The 18,358-nt window shown below is 33.9% G+C and overlaps 1 protein-coding gene across 3 annotated transcripts in view; it reads right to left on the bottom strand.

The window, feature by feature from the left end:
* Window positions 1-18,358, bottom strand: part of LOC100472320 (ankyrin repeat and KH domain-containing protein 1) — a 120,740-nt gene that overhangs the window by 24,001 nt on the left and 78,381 nt on the right. For all 3 annotated transcript variants that reach the window (XM_034656122.1, XM_034656123.1, XM_019795673.2), the window contains 7 exons: window positions 17,427-17,529; window positions 9,075-9,833; window positions 2,659-2,804; window positions 2,157-2,268; window positions 1,549-1,694; window positions 900-1,042; window positions 201-414 (listed from right to left, as the gene is read on the bottom strand). In XM_034656122.1, coding sequence (XP_034512013.1) covers window positions 201-414; window positions 900-1,042; window positions 1,549-1,694; window positions 2,157-2,268; window positions 2,659-2,804; window positions 9,075-9,833; window positions 17,427-17,529 — 1,623 coding nt within the window. The remainder of the gene's footprint in view (window positions 1-200; window positions 415-899; window positions 1,043-1,548; window positions 1,695-2,156; window positions 2,269-2,658; window positions 2,805-9,074; window positions 9,834-17,426; window positions 17,530-18,358) is intronic.

Below are 18,358 nucleotides of genomic sequence, written 5' to 3'. Positions count from 1 at the left end.
CGGAGGAGCCTGATGTGGGGCGATCCCAGAACGCCGGGATCACGCCCTGAGCCGAAGGCAGACGCTTAACCGCTGTGCCACCCAGGCACCCCTATAAATGTATATTTTTAAGTAAACTCTACCAGCCAGGAATCCCGAAACTCTATGCTCTTTACACTAGAAACACACCCTAAGTAGTTGAAAAGTTATAAAATGCTTACCTTTGCCCTATGTTCAACATTGGCTTTTCGGTCTAGAAGCAAACTCACGACTTCTGCTCGGCCTTGGAAACAGGCCAAAGTGAGAGCCGTGTTCCGATTGGTCTCTATTTGGGCATTAATGTCTGAACCCATATCAAGCAGCAGTTTCACTGCAGGAACATGTCCATTCATGGCAGCCAACATCAGGGGAGAAATACCTAGTTTACTCCCAGTCCTAAGGGGAGAAATGTGCTTAGAAAATTAAGATAATATGTTGCCTATTGTTTTTTAAAAAGCATAGAGAATATAAAAGATGAAAATGATTCAGTAAAAAGAAAGGCTTCTAACATCAATGAATAAATTTTATTTGTGTGGACTACTAACTAGGAATAGGAAAATCTCACAATTTAAAACATAATCCCTATTTAGAGGTTATAAATTTCCAACCATACATAACGAAGTACTTTCTGAAGTGAGACATCTTTAAAAATAGCTATGTTAGCTGAAAGAAGCTGTGATTACTTACAAGCACATTATAGGAATAACTGTTGGTCTTATAACTTTAGTACTATCTCTAAAAAAATTTTTAATTTTTAGTTAGTATAGTTGACTTTAGTACTATCTTAATTAAAAATGGTATCTGTACAAATATTTGGAGGAAGACACTTAACCCCAAGGTAGTAATTTATAAATCATGAATAATAAAATGCAGATAGATACCTTGAATTAATCTCTGCCCCAGCATTAAGCAGAATTTTAATAATATTAACATATCCTCCAGATGCAGCCAGACTCAATGGTGTATAATCAGAAACATTCCTATGTTCTTTATTTGCGCCTCGAGCCAGCAGCAAGTCTACCACCTACAAAGTAAAATATAAACAGAAAAATCCAGTTTAAACCAAGGGTTCAATTATAATGAAGGAAGCACAAAGAAATGGAACTTGTAACTTCATTGTCTGAATATCTAACGTTTTAAGTATGCCCTAAATATTCAAATATCAGCACTAGAGAAATGGATTCAATTTCATATCGAGAACTTTGGAGCTTTGAAATACCAATTACATTGAAATAACAAGATATTACTCATTCTACTCATCAATTGTTGAGTGATGAATTTGCATTTCATATGTGTTAGGATTGTGGCTCATGCAGCCTCAATAAATGTAAGGATAAACAGACTTATTTTTTTTTTCCCTAAAGGGCAAGAAATAGATTCCCTAAAAGGTGATTCACTACTCCCATTAAATTTAGTATATGGAACATGTCACAACACATGCAAGTTTTATTCATGTGGCTAAATTACTAAGCAATGCATACTTAAAATATGAGCACAATGTTTACAAAATGAAAATTAACATTAACACACCTCCTGACGTCCACCAGAACATGCTAATGAAAGTGGAGTATCCTTAGTGCGTTCAGATTGTGCTTCTATATCTCCGCCTTTATCCAAAAGGATTTCAACAACTCCAACATGCCCTGCTGTTGCTGCCAGGATCAGTGGTGTGAAACCTACAGCAGAAAATAAAAATCTCAATTTTGTGTTTTTTTTTACTTATCGAGCCATTGTTTTTAATTCTCTATTATTTCAATAGAAGAAGATCTTTAGGGCAGATACGTACAATCACTTAACATAAAACTGCTCTAATCACTAATCTACTAGTGACAAAAACCCAAAACCACATGATAAAATGGAAATGCTAAGTCAAACAAAACTACTGAAGTTTATAATTATAATGAACTTTGACACCTCTGTATGCTCTACTTTGGGATTAAGGAGAAAGACAACCACAACTTGCTCTACTTCACTGGATATTCCTAATTGAAATATGCTTACCCATCCTTTCACTGAGATAGTCTGGGAACTATTTATTGATAATCAAAAACATAACTGTTTTCTAAAAGAAAACATAAGAAAAAACTGTTTTCTGATGTAAGTACTCTCAGGCTTTACTTCTGACTGACATTTCTTACCTTTTTTGTCTCTGTGCTCAATTTTAGCATCTCGCGCAATGAGTACTGATACAAGTTCTTCATGACCACCTGCACAAGCTAATGTTAATGCTGTGTCATGATTGCTCTCAGTCTAGAGGGAAAAAAAAGTTTTTCTTTACAATGGGGTTATCATTTGAAGAGCAAATAATACTTATTTTCGCAATGAATGTATGATGATAATTTACTTCTCCAAAGAAAATCAGAATTTGCAAAATAAACAAGCAATCGAGGGGCTCCTGGGTGGCTCAGTTGGTTAAGCATCCAACTCTTGATTTCTGCTCAGGTCATGATCTTAGGGTTGTGAGATGGAGCCCTGCTTTGGGCTCCATGGTCAGTGTGCAATCTGCTTGAGATTCTCTCTCTCCCTCTGCCCCTCCTCCCGCTTGTGCACTCTATCTCTCTAAAATAAATAAGTAAAATATTTTAAATAAATAAATAAATAAATAGAGCAAGCAAGCAAGCAAGCAAGCAATCTACTCACATGTGCATCAATGTCAACTGAAGGATACACAGGGGGCATAGACTGGGAAGCCACATTGCTTGGAGACTGTGAACAGGGTTCAGGTGTAAGACATTCCGTGGTCTGAGAGGAACTGTTTGAACCACTGGGCACTCTGCTACTCACAGCTGAAAAACAATATTCATATTGCTGAATTCTACTTAAAAAGAGTAAAGTCACCTATATACAGAAAAACACAGAAAACAAAATTTTATAGCAGGAAGATAACATAGTAGTTAATTCACAAGATTTGGAATCAGATAGACCTATGTTTGAAACCCAGTTCCACCACTCTCTGATCTCGGGCAAGTAATTTAACCTCTTAGGGCCTCAATTTTCCTCATAGGTAAAATGGGGATGATAATAATAGTAACTGCCTTGAAAGACTGTTGGAAACACCACTTGAGATAATGTAGGTGAAATACTTATTAGCACGGTGCTTAGTATTCAGTGCATACACAACAAATGATAGCCTTTTATGTTGTCAACAGGGAAAAAATAGTTTACAATAAAAAAATAAATTTTATATCTTAGTTTGTAAAAAGTAATTAGACAAAAATACCCTGAGTACAATATACAAAATGGGGGGGGGGAGGAGAACAAGTTAAAATATTTCTCATGTAAATAGCAAGACAGTGTGTTTTTAAAATTCAATATTTTGGGGCGCCTGGGTGGCTCGGTCGTTAGGTGTCTGCCTTTGGCTCGGGTCACGATCCCGGGGTGTCGGGATTGAGCCTTGCATGGGCCTCCCTGCTCAGCGGGAGGCCTGCTTCTCCCTTTCCCACTCTCCCTGCTTGTGTTCCCTCTCTCGCTGTCTCTCTCAGTCTGTCAAATAAATAAATGAAATCTTCAAAAAAATAAAATAAAACTCAACATTTATTTTGAATATTTGCTAAAATGAATCCATCTCTGAAAATAAAACTATTTTTAAAATCAACACTGGAACTTTCATTAGGGATCTCAATCTGGTATTCGGACTGCTGTCTGAAAACTGAGTTAATTAAGACATTTTATCTTTATGTCTCTATATATTTCTTATGTTTCATAAGAGGCAGAGTTTGCCCCACAGTGGGAGAAATAGGACCTATCTCAGAGGGATGTTACGAGTTGTCTGCTAAGTACGGTACAAAAAGCATTTAAAATACACAGTGTTTGGCACATGTGAAGTATTCATTAAAGTAATTATCAGATATTTTATAGGACTTTCAGTAATATTGCTCACTGTAAAAACATTACTACTCACTCAAGAAAAAACTCAGAAAAAAACCTATAATCATTAATAATATAAAAAAAGACAAAGCTTCAGTGATGGCAATAACCTCTCATCTAGACTAAAAGTAAAATAAAAAACACATAGGTCTCAAAGGAAAATGTAAGCATTTCAAGGGTTGAAGAATGTTTAGTCTCTAGAATTTGGATATGACTGGATCCCAATCAAGGATACTGTTCACAGGGGCGCCTGGGTGGCACAGCGGTTAAGCGTCTGCCTTCGGCTCAGGGCGTGATCCCGGCGTTACGGGATCGAGCCCCACATCAGGCTCCTCCACTGTGAGCCTGCTTCTTCCTCTCCCACTCCCCCTGCTTGTGTTCCCTCTCTCGCTGGCTGTCTCTATCTCTGTCGAATAAATAAATAAAAAATCTTAAAAAAAAAAAAAAAAGGATACTGTTCACAAGTGTAAATGACTAAGTTTAGTACTACTTCTTTAAATAACTTCACAAATTTTAATATGTTCAGATATGTTTCTATATGAACTATCCCATCTTCCTCCCCACCAATATATGTAAAATCGTGTTGGCTATATGAACTTCGGTAGCTTCTATCATGGCTACAAATAGGAATTACTATTTTATATATTTGTTTCACCTATAAGAACATGCACAAAATGGAAACAAAGCTTTAAAAATCTTTGTCATTCAGCGAATTTTAAAAGCAGACAGTATTTTGTTATACCTCCTCAAAATATATGGTATGTTTGGAAAACAGCTCTAGAAAAGAAGACACTAAAGACCGATATGTAGCTCCTCTGTAATAGTCAGATTTTAACAGTGGTCTCGTAATGATTAACAAATACCTTACTAAAGAACTACTTTTATCATTATTGATGTTGCTTATCCATGTTATCTTTTTGTTATTATGAAAAACAGATACTTAAAAATTTTTAAATAGTTGATTACAGTACTACGCCAGATGTGATACTATAAGACTTCTTTACAGAGATGGCTTTTAAAAAATACTCCTGTGCATTTTACAGCTCTGTTACGAAAAATGTTTTGTTACACCAACTATCGTACATTTTTGTACAACATTATCCTAAAACATTTTTTCCTCCTTGCAATAATGACAATCAGAAACATTCCAGAAAAGTGACTTTAATAGCATTAATTACACACAAAAAGTAATAAAGATAGGACCAGAAAGTAGCAAGATTTAAAAGGTACATGTGGAATAAAGGTTTTATAATATAAAATTATACCAGGACTATAACATTTTCATAAATCCTATGTTTCCTACCTCTGAATGAAATGTGTCTGAAAATGACTCTGACAGATCACTACCACAAAAGTCACTATATAATTCCAATTAAATTTATGCATGGGATGACAGAAGAATTGACTGTATTCTACTTAATCCTTTATGAAATTTAAGATGGTTTTGTAGGCAATATGGAAGATAATAATAAACCTTACCATATAAAAATCTCAGATACTAGGTTAACATAAACTATGCTGTCAGATTTTAGGCAATTAAATCACCATAATCTGTTTCATATAATAGTAACTTTATTAAATATACAAATAAATAAAAAATCTATAAATAAAATATGAACGTCTATTAGAAGAAATTATTTAAAAAGATAATTTATTGCAAATTCCCTCAAAAATAAGAGGGCTTCCTAATTACCTTTTTATTCTTAAGCTTACATTGACTACTACAGGATTACTTAAAGCAAGATACTCCTGAATTGGAATTTGTTTTAAGAGACCTATTAAGGGGGGCGCCTGGGTGGCACAGCGGTTAAGCGTCTGCCTTCGGCTCAGGGCGTGATCCCAGCGTTGTGGGATCGAGCCCCACATCAGGCTCCTCAGCTATGAGCCTGCTTCTTCCTCTCCCACTCCCCCTGCTTGTGTTCCCTCTCTCGCTGGCTGTCTCTATCTGTGTTAAAAAAATAAATAAAATCTTTAAAAAAAAAAAAAAAAAAGAGACCTATTAAGGTGTCAACAACAGTAACAATGTGCTAGCCACAAAATTATATTAAACCTTACATACATACCAAATCTTAATATAAAAACAATAAGGGAGATTGTTAATTTTTTTAGCAGTCTAAAGAAATAACAAATATCTCTGAGATAAATTCAGAACTTAAACATGAATCAGATGCATGCATATTACACTTAAGGTTCTTAAACATTGCTAAACTGAGTTTGAGTCTTGACACTAGTAACAACTTCCATAAGCCTCAGTTTTCTCTTGAAAACTGTTTCAACAGAAAAACTGAGGTGGGAAAAGGACCTATTTTATAAGATTATTATAAATAGCCCATGAGAAAATGTATATAAAACATTAAGCAAAGAGCTTAGTACACGGTAAGTGATCGATAAATGTGAATAAATTGATATTAATTTTTAATCAATCTGCTTTATATATGAATACTAAAATTTTTACTAGATGTTTCTGGAACTGAACAATGGTCAAAGCTATTTTGTATTTTTTTGGATTTCCAAACCTTAGTTCTACACATTTGAACTGAGAATCACTTGTTATTATGATACCTTCTAAAAGCCCCGCACTTACTTTCACAAGAAAAGGACCTGAAGAACCATGCTCCCAATCAAGAGTTTACATACATTCTGTCTGGGACTGTATCAAGTATGACACATATAAGACCATATACTAAAATACTAAGTCAGCTAATCAAGTCATGACCTTAATAAATTATTTATCTAACTCAGTTACATGAAAATATTTTGACGTAACAGCAATAAAGAAAATATACTCCTATATTTAAAGAGTGAAATTTATTGCTATTATATACGAATATTCTCTAAAATAAAACTGTAAGATACACAGTATTCTCTCCTTTATTAAATACAAGGGATGAGAACTAAATTTGGGTAAAATTAACTACATCTTTGGTGTAATCTATGATCATACTGATACATACTAATACATTATGCAATTATAGAAGTAGGTATTCACCTACTCCATCCTTGTCTAATTTCTTTCACTTCTGATAAAGAAAATTAAGAGAAACTTGGTCTTGAAAATAACCCTTTTTAACTTTAGATTAGATAGTTTACCATCTTGAACAAAGAAAATCTAATTATTGCTCTATATTTTAAAACAGATAAAAATAAAAATGGAAAATTTTTATGTGAAGATTTTTTTTTTGGTTATTGTGTGATACATATGTTAAAGTTTGTCAATAAAAGAATATTATACAAAATGATAGGCCCACTATCACTAGACATTAATGTCTAATAGAAATTATATTTTCTTAGTTTAAATAACACTATAATTAAAGCGATGTTTCTAAACAAATTTTTTGAACTTTATAAAAGACCATTTCAACGTAACAAATAGTTCGATGAAATAAATTTTGCGTCCCCTACAAGAACCATCCATAAATACTACCATAAAGTCAATACCTACAAGTTCCTTTTAGAGTGGCTTCTACATTATTAAAAAAAAAAAAGACAAGTTCTAAGTTACAACAAAACCAAATTGAGCAGTAATGTGGGTTTCATAACTGCAAACTCAGTATTCAATTAAGAACATTATAATGCTATTTATGTAATCCTAAGTCTTAAAAATATTATTCTCATATTATCAATTTCATTATTATTATTATTCATAATTATACTTGATGCTCAAATATCTGCTTTTATCCAGATTAGAAATTAGAACAATAAATGAACTCCAAGAGTTTATTCGTAATTTATAAAAACTCTTGATACTAATGACACAAAGTTAATTTGAGTTAAGTGGCTATGGGCTGAAGATATAAAAACCCAAATTAAAGAAAAAAGAATCTAACCCCTTAAAACATTTCTCAGAATTTTTATTTTCTTTATGGGAAACTAAGTATTCCTCCTCTGCTCAGGGATACTTATTAAATATCAGAGGAGGCTCATAGGCAGTATCACAATTCTATAACCATTGCAAGTCATACAAATGCCCAATAAAATTCCTGATTTAAGTAAGCTTATTCCACATTTTTAAAGACTCAGTAAAGATTAGGAAGGCTAAAAGCTCACAAAAGAAGAAAGGAAACTGGGATAGCATAATTGGGATGGGAAGAGGGGAGGAGAATATGACAAGAGGAAACAGACAACAGTAAGGAAAAAAATGTTGCAATCAAGAGACAGAGGACTGGCCTGCCTTTGAATATCACTCCAGCTACATCTTAGTTCTTGGTCTTCATCCACTGTCAACAGCCATTCTGGCTGCATTTCTGAACTGGGCTCTCATGGAGGTGATACATTCACCAGCCATCTTTAGGAAGGTAAATGATTAATTGCACTGTTTTCCCACTGCTGCAAGGACAATGAAAGGGAAAGTAAACTTGTGCACCTCATTTCATATCTAGTTGTAATTTTCCACACAACAATAAACAGAAACATACACTTTAAGGTTATCAGGCCTTTCTTTTTTTCTTTTCCTGTGTGTATGTGTGTTGTGTCTGTCTGTGTGCTTTCATCAAGATAGTTAATACAAAAATTTCAATCTCCAAATCATCATCCAGTTGATAATAATTTCAATGTAATTTGAATCTTCTAACCACAAATACAAGAACATGGAATGCTTATAGTTTTTTCTGAACATCTTTTTTAATTAAACATATTTAAATTGATCTAATAAAATTATAAATAGAGAGAAAGCAATGTGATTTAGAATTATGATTTTCAGACATGAAAACCACTACCAGGAAAATTTAATGTATAATCTTATGTGAATACCTCTAAAGCCTACAAAGAAATTCTACTTTGAGATCTCCTATCCAAGATACAACACAGGGTGATGTTTTGTTTTGTTTTAAAGTAAGCTCTACACCCAATGTGGGGCTCAAACTCGTGACCTGGAGAGCAACAGTTGCATACTCTACCAACTGAGCAACCCAGGTGCCCCACAGGGTGGTTTTGATACCAAAGTTCTAAAATAAATGCTCATGGCAACTTTACTTTGCAAAAAACAAAAAAGAAAAGGGAAAAACACACTTTTATGTGTTAGTGCTATACAGCTTAGTTAAATTCACTTCCAAAACACCTCAAGGAATAAGTAATTTTACAAAGATAGTTCTAAAGTGGAGAAGTACCAACTTGGTGTTTTTGGAGAGTCGTGTAAAGAAGTTGACACACAGATTAAAGAGAAATTATTACAGATATATTTCTTAACCCACCTGCTATCAGGTCATCAAGAGTGTCGGTAAGCGTCTGGGCTGGAGTTGCAACCATTAGTCCATCTGGTTCTTGAACTAACAGCCCCTGATCATGTCCAGTAATAGCAATCTGAGGCTGTCCTATAATCTGATGATTACCTGATACTTTCTGAAGTTCAAGAGAATTTGTCCCATTAGAACCTAAGTCACTGGAAAAGTTACACTGTGGAGATGATAAAGGCTGGACTGGGACAAAATCAATTTGTTCTGCCGATGGTGGAGACTGTTGCTCATCATCCACATCATTATCTTTAAATAAGATTGTGTCAACCTGAGGTAACTCTGAAAAGTGATCCTCTGGGAGACTACCATCTCCTTCCCCTTCTGGGAAGACTCCTCTATGAGAGCACTGCTGGTGGAGAGATACTGTGTCTTTCTGACCTTTGGATTCCAAGTATTCTTTGGTAAATTGCTGTTGTGTTTTCATCTGCAACTGCCTTTCCACTTTCTGTAGTTCTTTCAGTATTTTCTTCTTCTTCTGGACTTGCTCTTCTCTGTTCTTTTTAAGTTCTTCTATCTTATCTTTGTTCAGAGGTTCACCTTGAATTAACTCCAGTGACTTAAGCTGTGCTTTTTCAATAGCACTAATTCTTTGTCCCAGTTCATTCAGCTTGCCTTCAGTCTCCTCTACTATGCACTCCAAAGGCTGGTATGGGTGAAAAGGTGGCAGTGCGTCCTGATCTGCTACCTGCAGGGAACTGGACTTCTGCTTGGATGTACCTAAGCACATGAAAAATGTTTGAAAAAGTGCCATGCTAAAAAAAAAAAATCAGCTCCCCCTCCCACACACACGGACCTCCCTCCCAAAACCCTTATAACTAATGCTGTAGAATGAATGTTCAAAGATTCACACCAGTGGGAGGTAGGTTAAAGACTGTACTCATCTATTTCAACACAGCAAATGCTGGGATGTTGCCGATTCAAAAAATGTGAATTTTTAAATTAAAAAATCAAAATTTTAGGATAGGAGGATTTTAGAAGTTAAGATGGGGCAGGGAGAAAGGAGATCAAAGAGGAAACAATCTCAAAATTCTGCTTATTAGATTGGACTTTTAAAGAACATCAAATCTAAAATAGCGTCAAAATATTGTTGAGGATATCATTAAAGATATCCCAATTGTTACTTCACAATATTAATTGTGCAAGTAAAGGTTACTACAGGAAACTATAACTTGTAAATCAACGTAGTGAATAGTGTTTTTCAATTGGCCAAAACCTCTGTCTTATTATATTAAAATATAACGTGAAATCAGTTTTTTCCAGACCTATCCTTCTAAAATTTTCCATTAAATAAGTCTTTAACATTTCTTTACCCAAAAACTACATTAAACTTCAATCACAAAGGACAATTATTCTGCGTTTAAATAAAGTCTTCATATAAAAGTCTATGAGAAAAACCATGAGTGTTACCTAGGAGAAAATCAGACTTCTCAGACAGAATTTCTGATATTGACAGTGTATGTTAAAAATGAAGTAAATGTATTTTAAGATTTTAGATCACACTTAAGTTACTCCCCTCATGACAAAGTAATTATCATTATTAACAATCTTAGCATCTGGACATAAAATGGATGAAATATACAGTAACTACTTTGAGGCAAACTCAAGGCTTACTCTTTCTGTTTCGGAAGAACTGGGGCTATTCAACAATGAAAAGGAACAAGCTACTCATACATTCCACAAGGTGAACAAACCTTGAAAACATTATGCTGAGTGAAAGCAGCCCGACAAAAAAGATGACATATTGTGTAATACCATCTATATCAAATCTATAGAGAAAGGCAAATCTATAGAGACAGAAAGGAAAGTAATGGTTGCCTGGGGTTATGGTACTGAGAAGGAAGATTGATTACAAACTGGCATGAGAGAGATTTTCAGAGTGACAGAGACGTTTAAAACTAGATGGTGGTGATGGTTACAATCTGGTAAATTTACTAAAACTCACTGAATTGTATACTTAAAATGAAGGAACTTTACGGTATATACATTAAACAACAATAAATCCACTTTTAGAAAAGATCTGGGTAAAAAATAGTTCACTCTTCTGAATTGCAGTCAACATATATGAATAACATACGTAACTTAAGATTTTTAAAAATAAGATCATCCAATACATTCAACATGATTCTCAAGTCCAAAGGAAAAATGTCATCACCCATTTGATGTTAAAACACTCTGAATTACAAGAAGGTAATAAGACCACTAGAGAAAAAAAATCAGAGAGTCAACGGTTTTTGTTTTTTGCTAGAGTAGGAAATCTCAGAAATGCAGGTACCTCAAACATCTGCAACATGTTATTAGTGAAAAAGTCCAAGAGTTTCCCCTAGATATTGCTTTAACAGGTTCAGGATGCCACAGTTCCAAAACTATTGCTCACTTTAAGAGACTTAATTATTCTTTAAAAGCAACCTTCAGCAAAATGTATTACCCACATTCAAATTCGAATTTATATCTGAGCAAAGGGATGGGTCAAGACCTTATCCTTTCAGAGTAAAAGTCGTTATATTTGTGAGATAAATGTTTTTAAAGATTTTATTTATTTATTTGAGAGAGAGAGAGAACACACTAGCAAGGGGAGGGGCAGGGGAGAGCTCTGGGATCATGACATGAGCCAAAGGCAGACACTCAACTGACTGAGCCACCCAGGCACCCTTGTGAGATAATTTAATAACTACTTCTATAAGATCTTACAGGAATCTATGGTTCGATTTACTTGTTCCAAGTACCTAATAACAATCAATAGGTAAGAAAAGGGAGAGTTACTGCTACAAATAGCAATGTAGATATCTGCTTTTCCAGCAAAGAAATTTTATTCATGTAATAAATTCAATGACAATTCAAGCTCTGCAAAGACTGAATGTTCTTTAAATGGTCATTAATTTTAAAACAGGCTAGTGTATTTACTATTTAATTTGTATTTAAGATTAAGGAAAACTAGGTAAGAGGTCAACACCAATCAGACTGGTAATGATATGACCACCCTGGACATTCTCAGATCTAAAATCTTATAAATAGTATGATCCAAAATAAGATTGGAATTTTGAGGACAGTAACAGATAGGAATAAGCTCTATCTTGTTAGCAAATAAAATACAGTAAGCTTAGAGCACAAGATTATTAAAATTAACTTATTTAACTTAATATAAAAAGACTTTAAGCCCAGGACATATGTAGCAGGAAGAACAGGATGGTGAAAATAATGGACAAAAAGCAGATCTTCCCAAAATAGCTAATGGCTGAGTATCTGTAGTCACGGAGCTAGTGGGATGGCACAGATACACATTAAAGCATTAATACAAGTTATAAATCAAGAATAAAACAAATTAGTAAAAACAAATAATGTCACCTAATTATTCCTAGAAGCTAAAGCAACACCTTCAGTGTTCAGGAAAAGTAGAGAATGTGACAAGCATCCCTTTAATATCAAAATTTTTAGTAGGTAGGAAGGCTGTAGTATAAGATAGCAGAATATAAGAGTTTTAGCTTTTTAAAACATCTCCCAGTGTCAGATACAAATAAATTAAATCTATTCACTAGTAGCATTAAGTGACATCATAAAGTCCTAGTTAGGAATATAGGTAAAGCCAACATCTCACTCTTTGGTCTGGTGTTTTCCTACTTTCTCAGCTTTCCCTTTTCCTCCATTAATAAAACTAAAAAAGTTTATAATAGGAAACCATGATATAGAGACAACTACGAAAATGAGTTTAATTCCATCAGTCATTTTTGTGTCTAAATTAGTAATTTGTGCAATAAAAAATAATGGCCAAAGGGAAAAATACCTGACATACAGATGAATCTAGATTTGGTTTCATATTTTTTACTTTTTTTTATCTAAGGAAATTTAAACATTGTTCTGCAATTCCCTTGCTACATTACCACACAGGATCTGACTAGAATGATTTTTAAACAACAGTCCCAACTGGGTCTTAAGTGGAAAAAAAAGGCTGATGAAGTACAGCTGAAAATAACATAGCACATCAAGTGTAGTAGCATATATATTGTCTAATGGAATTTGTATTTGGATAAATACATGTATATTGTATTCTGAGTTTCGATATAAAATATTTCTTATTATGGTCACAGTCAAAAATGAAAGCCACTGGTATAGAAATGACTCCTTTTTCCTTTATGCCTAAATTTCTGTCTCACAATTTCCCAAAGTAACAGGGCATCCTATACACCTTTAACACAGTAAGGATAATCACGAGTGTCCAAAGAGGGAGAAACTGTGTAACATGCTAAAAGATTAATTGAACCTCCTGCCTTTTACTGTAAATCTCATATATTAAAAGACATTAAATTTGGACATATGTAAATTTACACAAGAATGATTACATAATGGAAATCTGCTAAACTACAGAATGCTAGTAGTAAAATTTCCAGAGGAACACTCAACTTCATTCACTGTACATTTAACTTCTACACCATTTTACTGATTTGATATGAAAATGAGAATTTTCCATGTTACCTACTCCAATAAGCAATTCAGGGATATAAAGCAGCATGTTAATTTAGTTCTTAGTTTATATTCAAACTTGTTTTTGATCTTTTCACAACCATTCTAGAATATTACTTCTTCATTAATTTTTTAAACATCGCCTTTAATTACAATGTCACTCTTCTTAAAAAAAATTCTTAATAATTTCTTTGTCTTCAGAACAATCTAAATTCTTAGCCTAGCACTCATTAATTTATTTAACAAATATTTGAACATCTAGTACAAGCAAGGCATAGTGGACCATACAAAGAAAAGCAACATAAACCCTGCCCTTGAGGAGCTTACAGTCTAAAAGGGGAGATAAAGATGTACAAAACCAAATACAAAGATAAAGCCAAGGGTTGGCAGGCTTGGAAATGGGATGAAGGGTGTATAATATGGGTAATATGGGAACCCTTATGCATTGCTAGTGGGAACGTAAACTGCTATAGCCATTCTAGAGAGCAATTTGTGGCGCTTTGTCAGATAAACATTATGCAGTCCTATAAGAGGTAATTTTTTTTTTTTTTTAAGATTTAGTATTTTTTATTTTAGAGAGAGAGAGAGAGCACATCTGTGGTGGAGGGCGGGGCAGAGGGAGAGGTAGAGAGAAAATCTCAAGCAGACTCCCCACGGAGGTCAGAGCCCCAGGCCACAGTGCTCTGTCTCACCACCCTGAGATCGTGACCTGAGCCGAAATCAAGAGGCAGACGCTTAACTGACTGAATCACCTAGGTGCCTATGATAGTAATTCTGTTCCTGATTTTATCCCGAAGAGATTCTCACACAGATCCTTAAGAGGACTGTACCAGGATTTTCATCACAGCACTGTCTGTGACGGTGGGGGATGAGAGGCAATTTGGATACCCATCACTGGAAAAAGACAAGTAAAAAACGGAAGATATACAGGATGAAGCACTATGCTGACAGCAGAAACGGTCTAGAGGTAGACACATGGATAGATTTGTAAAACAGTGTTGAGTGAAAAAAGTAAAAAACAAAAACATGATCCATAGCACAATACCATTCACGTAAATTAAAAATACACACAAGGTAGTAAACATTTTATAAGAACTTTTAAAAACAAAAGAATTCGCATCAAACACAACAGAATGATCGTCTACAGGGGAAGTATGATTAACTCAACCCTCTACACTTGAAATCCAAGGGGAGGGGAAGGGGCAGGTGTGACCAGGGTCAGAAGGAAGATCCAATAAAGAGCTGTAGTACTCCAGAGAAAAGAAATTACTCCTCCAGAGGGCTTGAGGTGCACACAAAAGATGTGTTTTGTTTATCCTGACATCATTTTAATGTCTTGTAGTGGATTAGTTCTAAGCTGTACAACGTGCAGAGGATAATCATGAGTCCTCTCTTTTAGAATCTCTGTAGAACCAGTTACAACAAAGAAGTTAGATGCAACAGTGGCTTTAATCAACAAACTAATTTACAAAACTGATTGGGAAAGGCATAAGGTTGATATTACTTATGCATCCTTTCCCAATTGAACATTCAAAACTATAGTTAATAAACCTAAATAATACTAGAAAATGGAGCATATCACTATCACTTGGTTTCACATTTTGTTAAAAAGGTGATCTTGAGGCCTTTGTCAGATGCCACCTAGAATGTCAAATCCTTTGAAAACCAACAAGGATAAGTGAGATTAACTGCCTAAATCAGGAGACTATGGGTCAAGATGGATGGAACAAGTGGTGTGCATGAATCACGAAAGAAAAGAATATCTCCGTAGTGTATGTATAAATACCTAGGTAAGATTTAAGGCATGAAAATATTTTAGAAGGATGCAGATACAAATAATAAAAAGACTTCAGGCAGAAGTAAAATGCTCTAAGAACTTAAAAGATGATTGCTAAGAAAGGAAGAGAGTCCTAGAGAATAAGAACTCTTCCTTTATCCCTAATCACATTTGCAATACAGATATACTCTATGGACTTAGCAACAAGGTCAAACAGAGATTTCATCACTCAGAGGAACTTCTTTAGAGACATAAATGAGAAGTTTTAAGGAGAAAAAGCCACTTTAAGGAGGAAAAAGTAATAATATATCTTTTATGATTTAAGATACGTTTTCCTATCTATCTGGGTATCCTATCTATTCAGTGTGTACATTTACATCATCAACTAATTTTTCCTAATTCATAGTGATATAATATTCTATGATGCACATGAATTTATACTAAAATAACATCTTAATACAGTGCATCACCACAGTGTAATCCTACATAAAGAAATATTAGGTTGGCAATGTCACGTGGCATCTGGCAACAGCAAGTAGCCAAGTGTCTAAATATCAGTGTTAAGGTCTTCCTTCTCTTATAATTAAGTAAAATGAAAGATTACTCAAAAGGTTAGTTCATTTTTATGCTATTCGGTAAGTAATAAAACATCAAAGTGAAGAAAATAAGTAGATACCCACTATCAGATGGTATTTCAATAATCAAAAAATATGATTATTCACTTAGCATCAACTTAAAGAAACCCTACCCAAAAGTTTCTGTTGACTTACATATTAAATCTAAATTTAAAATGTCTTACTTCTTCTCTGCACACGCTCCATATCCTTCCTAGATTATTTCTTGATTATTTTGAGGCTCTGTTTTTTTAAATCATTTCTTATTTAGTACTGAATTTCCCTAGCCAAAGTTACTACAGTCCTCTACAACATACAGCCAACAAAAAACAAAAACAGACAGGTTTAGATATTTTGCTAACAGTAAAGTCGATTAGGATGCTTAGATTCCTTAACAAGTACATGCTTAATGTCCTTTTTATTTGTTAAAATTAAAAATAGCAGTCTTCATTTTCTGAAGAGTTTGAATAGCTAGGTGTCCAATGGAAAACTCCATTATTAGCTTAAGTCAGAGAGATTACAGATATTTTATCTCTGAAATTAATGGTTTAGAAATGAAGTAGCCTTGATCAAGGCCTTCAATACTCTAAATTACTCAAATTGACATGATTTAAAAGAAGCTTCTGCTTGGTGCTCTAACCGACTTTTCTTAAATCAAAGAGAAACTAATACATGCTTACACACCACACTGTGATTTCAAAAATCTAGAGCTTGGTTATCATATACTGAATGAAATATGCTCATAAATTTGTTTTTATGTAGTTTTTAATACCTTACACATTACCTATTTTTATTTCAGAGAACTCAGATAGGACAACTATACATGAGTATCAAGTGAAGGTACTTTATATCTACAAGTGAAAAAGCAGGAAAATATCAGAGTTCATAAACTTGAGTCCTTTAAATAGTATATGCTTCTTCTTAATATTTACTTGGATATTATTTATATACTTTTTGATAGTTACTTGTCTAGGTTCACATAATGACAGATGTTAGTCCATCATATTCAGCATTACATGAAAGAAACTAAATGTAATTCTTAAACTTCTAACTCCCTCAGTTGCACCAATGCTACAAAGACTTAACTAGACAGCAAACACACATTTTCATGCCTCATATTGTACTACTGTTTAACAAAAGAACTGTCAAATGAAAAATGAATGTCTGATAAATCTTTGCCACTGTGATATAATCAACAACTTGATATGCTTTATAAGTATTTCTATCTATGCCAGATGAAAACTACACCTAGGAGTATGTTAGCAAGAAATAAGAAGTCATTTTTCCTAGTATTTATCTTCTTTCTTTTATAAACAGTCTGTAAGACTATAAGCATTTGTCAGAATTACCTACCTCAATTAATCCTGGGTACACATTAACTATATACCATTAAAGTACTTTTATGAATTCATTAATTAGGTGATAAAATACCCATTTTAAGGAAAACAATTTTCAATAACTAACCTTTTTGTACTCCTAAAAGGGCAGGAGAGTTCTCCTGTGACGTTCTGTCGGGTTCCTGGGGAGGTACAACCATGGCAAGTGTATGCATTGGTACACGTGGAACCTAAAAAGTTAACTCAGAAAAAATATCATCTCAGACCAAAGAATAAAAGAAGGGCCCATAAATGAAATGGAAATTTAGATTTTCTTCATATACTACCAAATTCACTTTTCTGCTTCTAAAAAAAACCCCCCCAAAAAACAAAACAAAAAAAAAACAATGAAAAAACCAACAAAAAAAAGCCTTCACCAAGGACTAATTTCTGAGAATACTGAATTGGACAAATTCAGGCTATCTATAGGAAGTGAATGATTTAAGCTAAGCAGAATTAGTATTACTCTCTTATTAGAGAGAAAGCCTTGTTGGGCCTTGGTGTTTCTGATTATAGCTAGGAGTGTAAGTCACAAACTGACTGGCCAGTTTACCCTAGTTCAAACTCTGTATGGGTCAAAAAAGACAATCCAACATAGTCCCTAACTGGGGTATTTTAGCAATTCTCAGGATAACTTTGTAGAAAAGAACTTAATATTTCACTGAACTTTGTATACTTAGTATACTTTCTATATTCTCTCCATATTTTTAGGTAGGTTTAAAAATTACTTTAATCAATTTTTGGTGCATATATCCTGGTTAACTACACTTTCCTGGTTAACAAAAGTAACTACCTCTAGAATAGCTAATACTGTCTTGGGAGGTACTAAGGAAGAAGTTGTCTCTTGGTTTAAGATTATGCTTAATGTACTCATTAAAAACAAATAACCCTAAAGACCTAGCTATAGTAGGTTGACAACTTGGAAAATTTATATTTATATTTGATATTAAACATTTTTTAAAAAGAACTTTTTTTCAGTAAATAAGGCAGTAAGTAATTTTCATGTACTTCTGAAGGAAA

Source organism: Ailuropoda melanoleuca, chromosome 3 (genome assembly GCF_002007445.2).
Source record: "Ailuropoda melanoleuca isolate Jingjing chromosome 3, ASM200744v2, whole genome shotgun sequence".
Lineage (NCBI taxonomy): Eukaryota > Metazoa > Chordata > Mammalia > Carnivora > Ursidae > Ailuropoda > Ailuropoda melanoleuca.
This window is presented reverse-complemented; position numbering and strand designations above follow the sequence as displayed.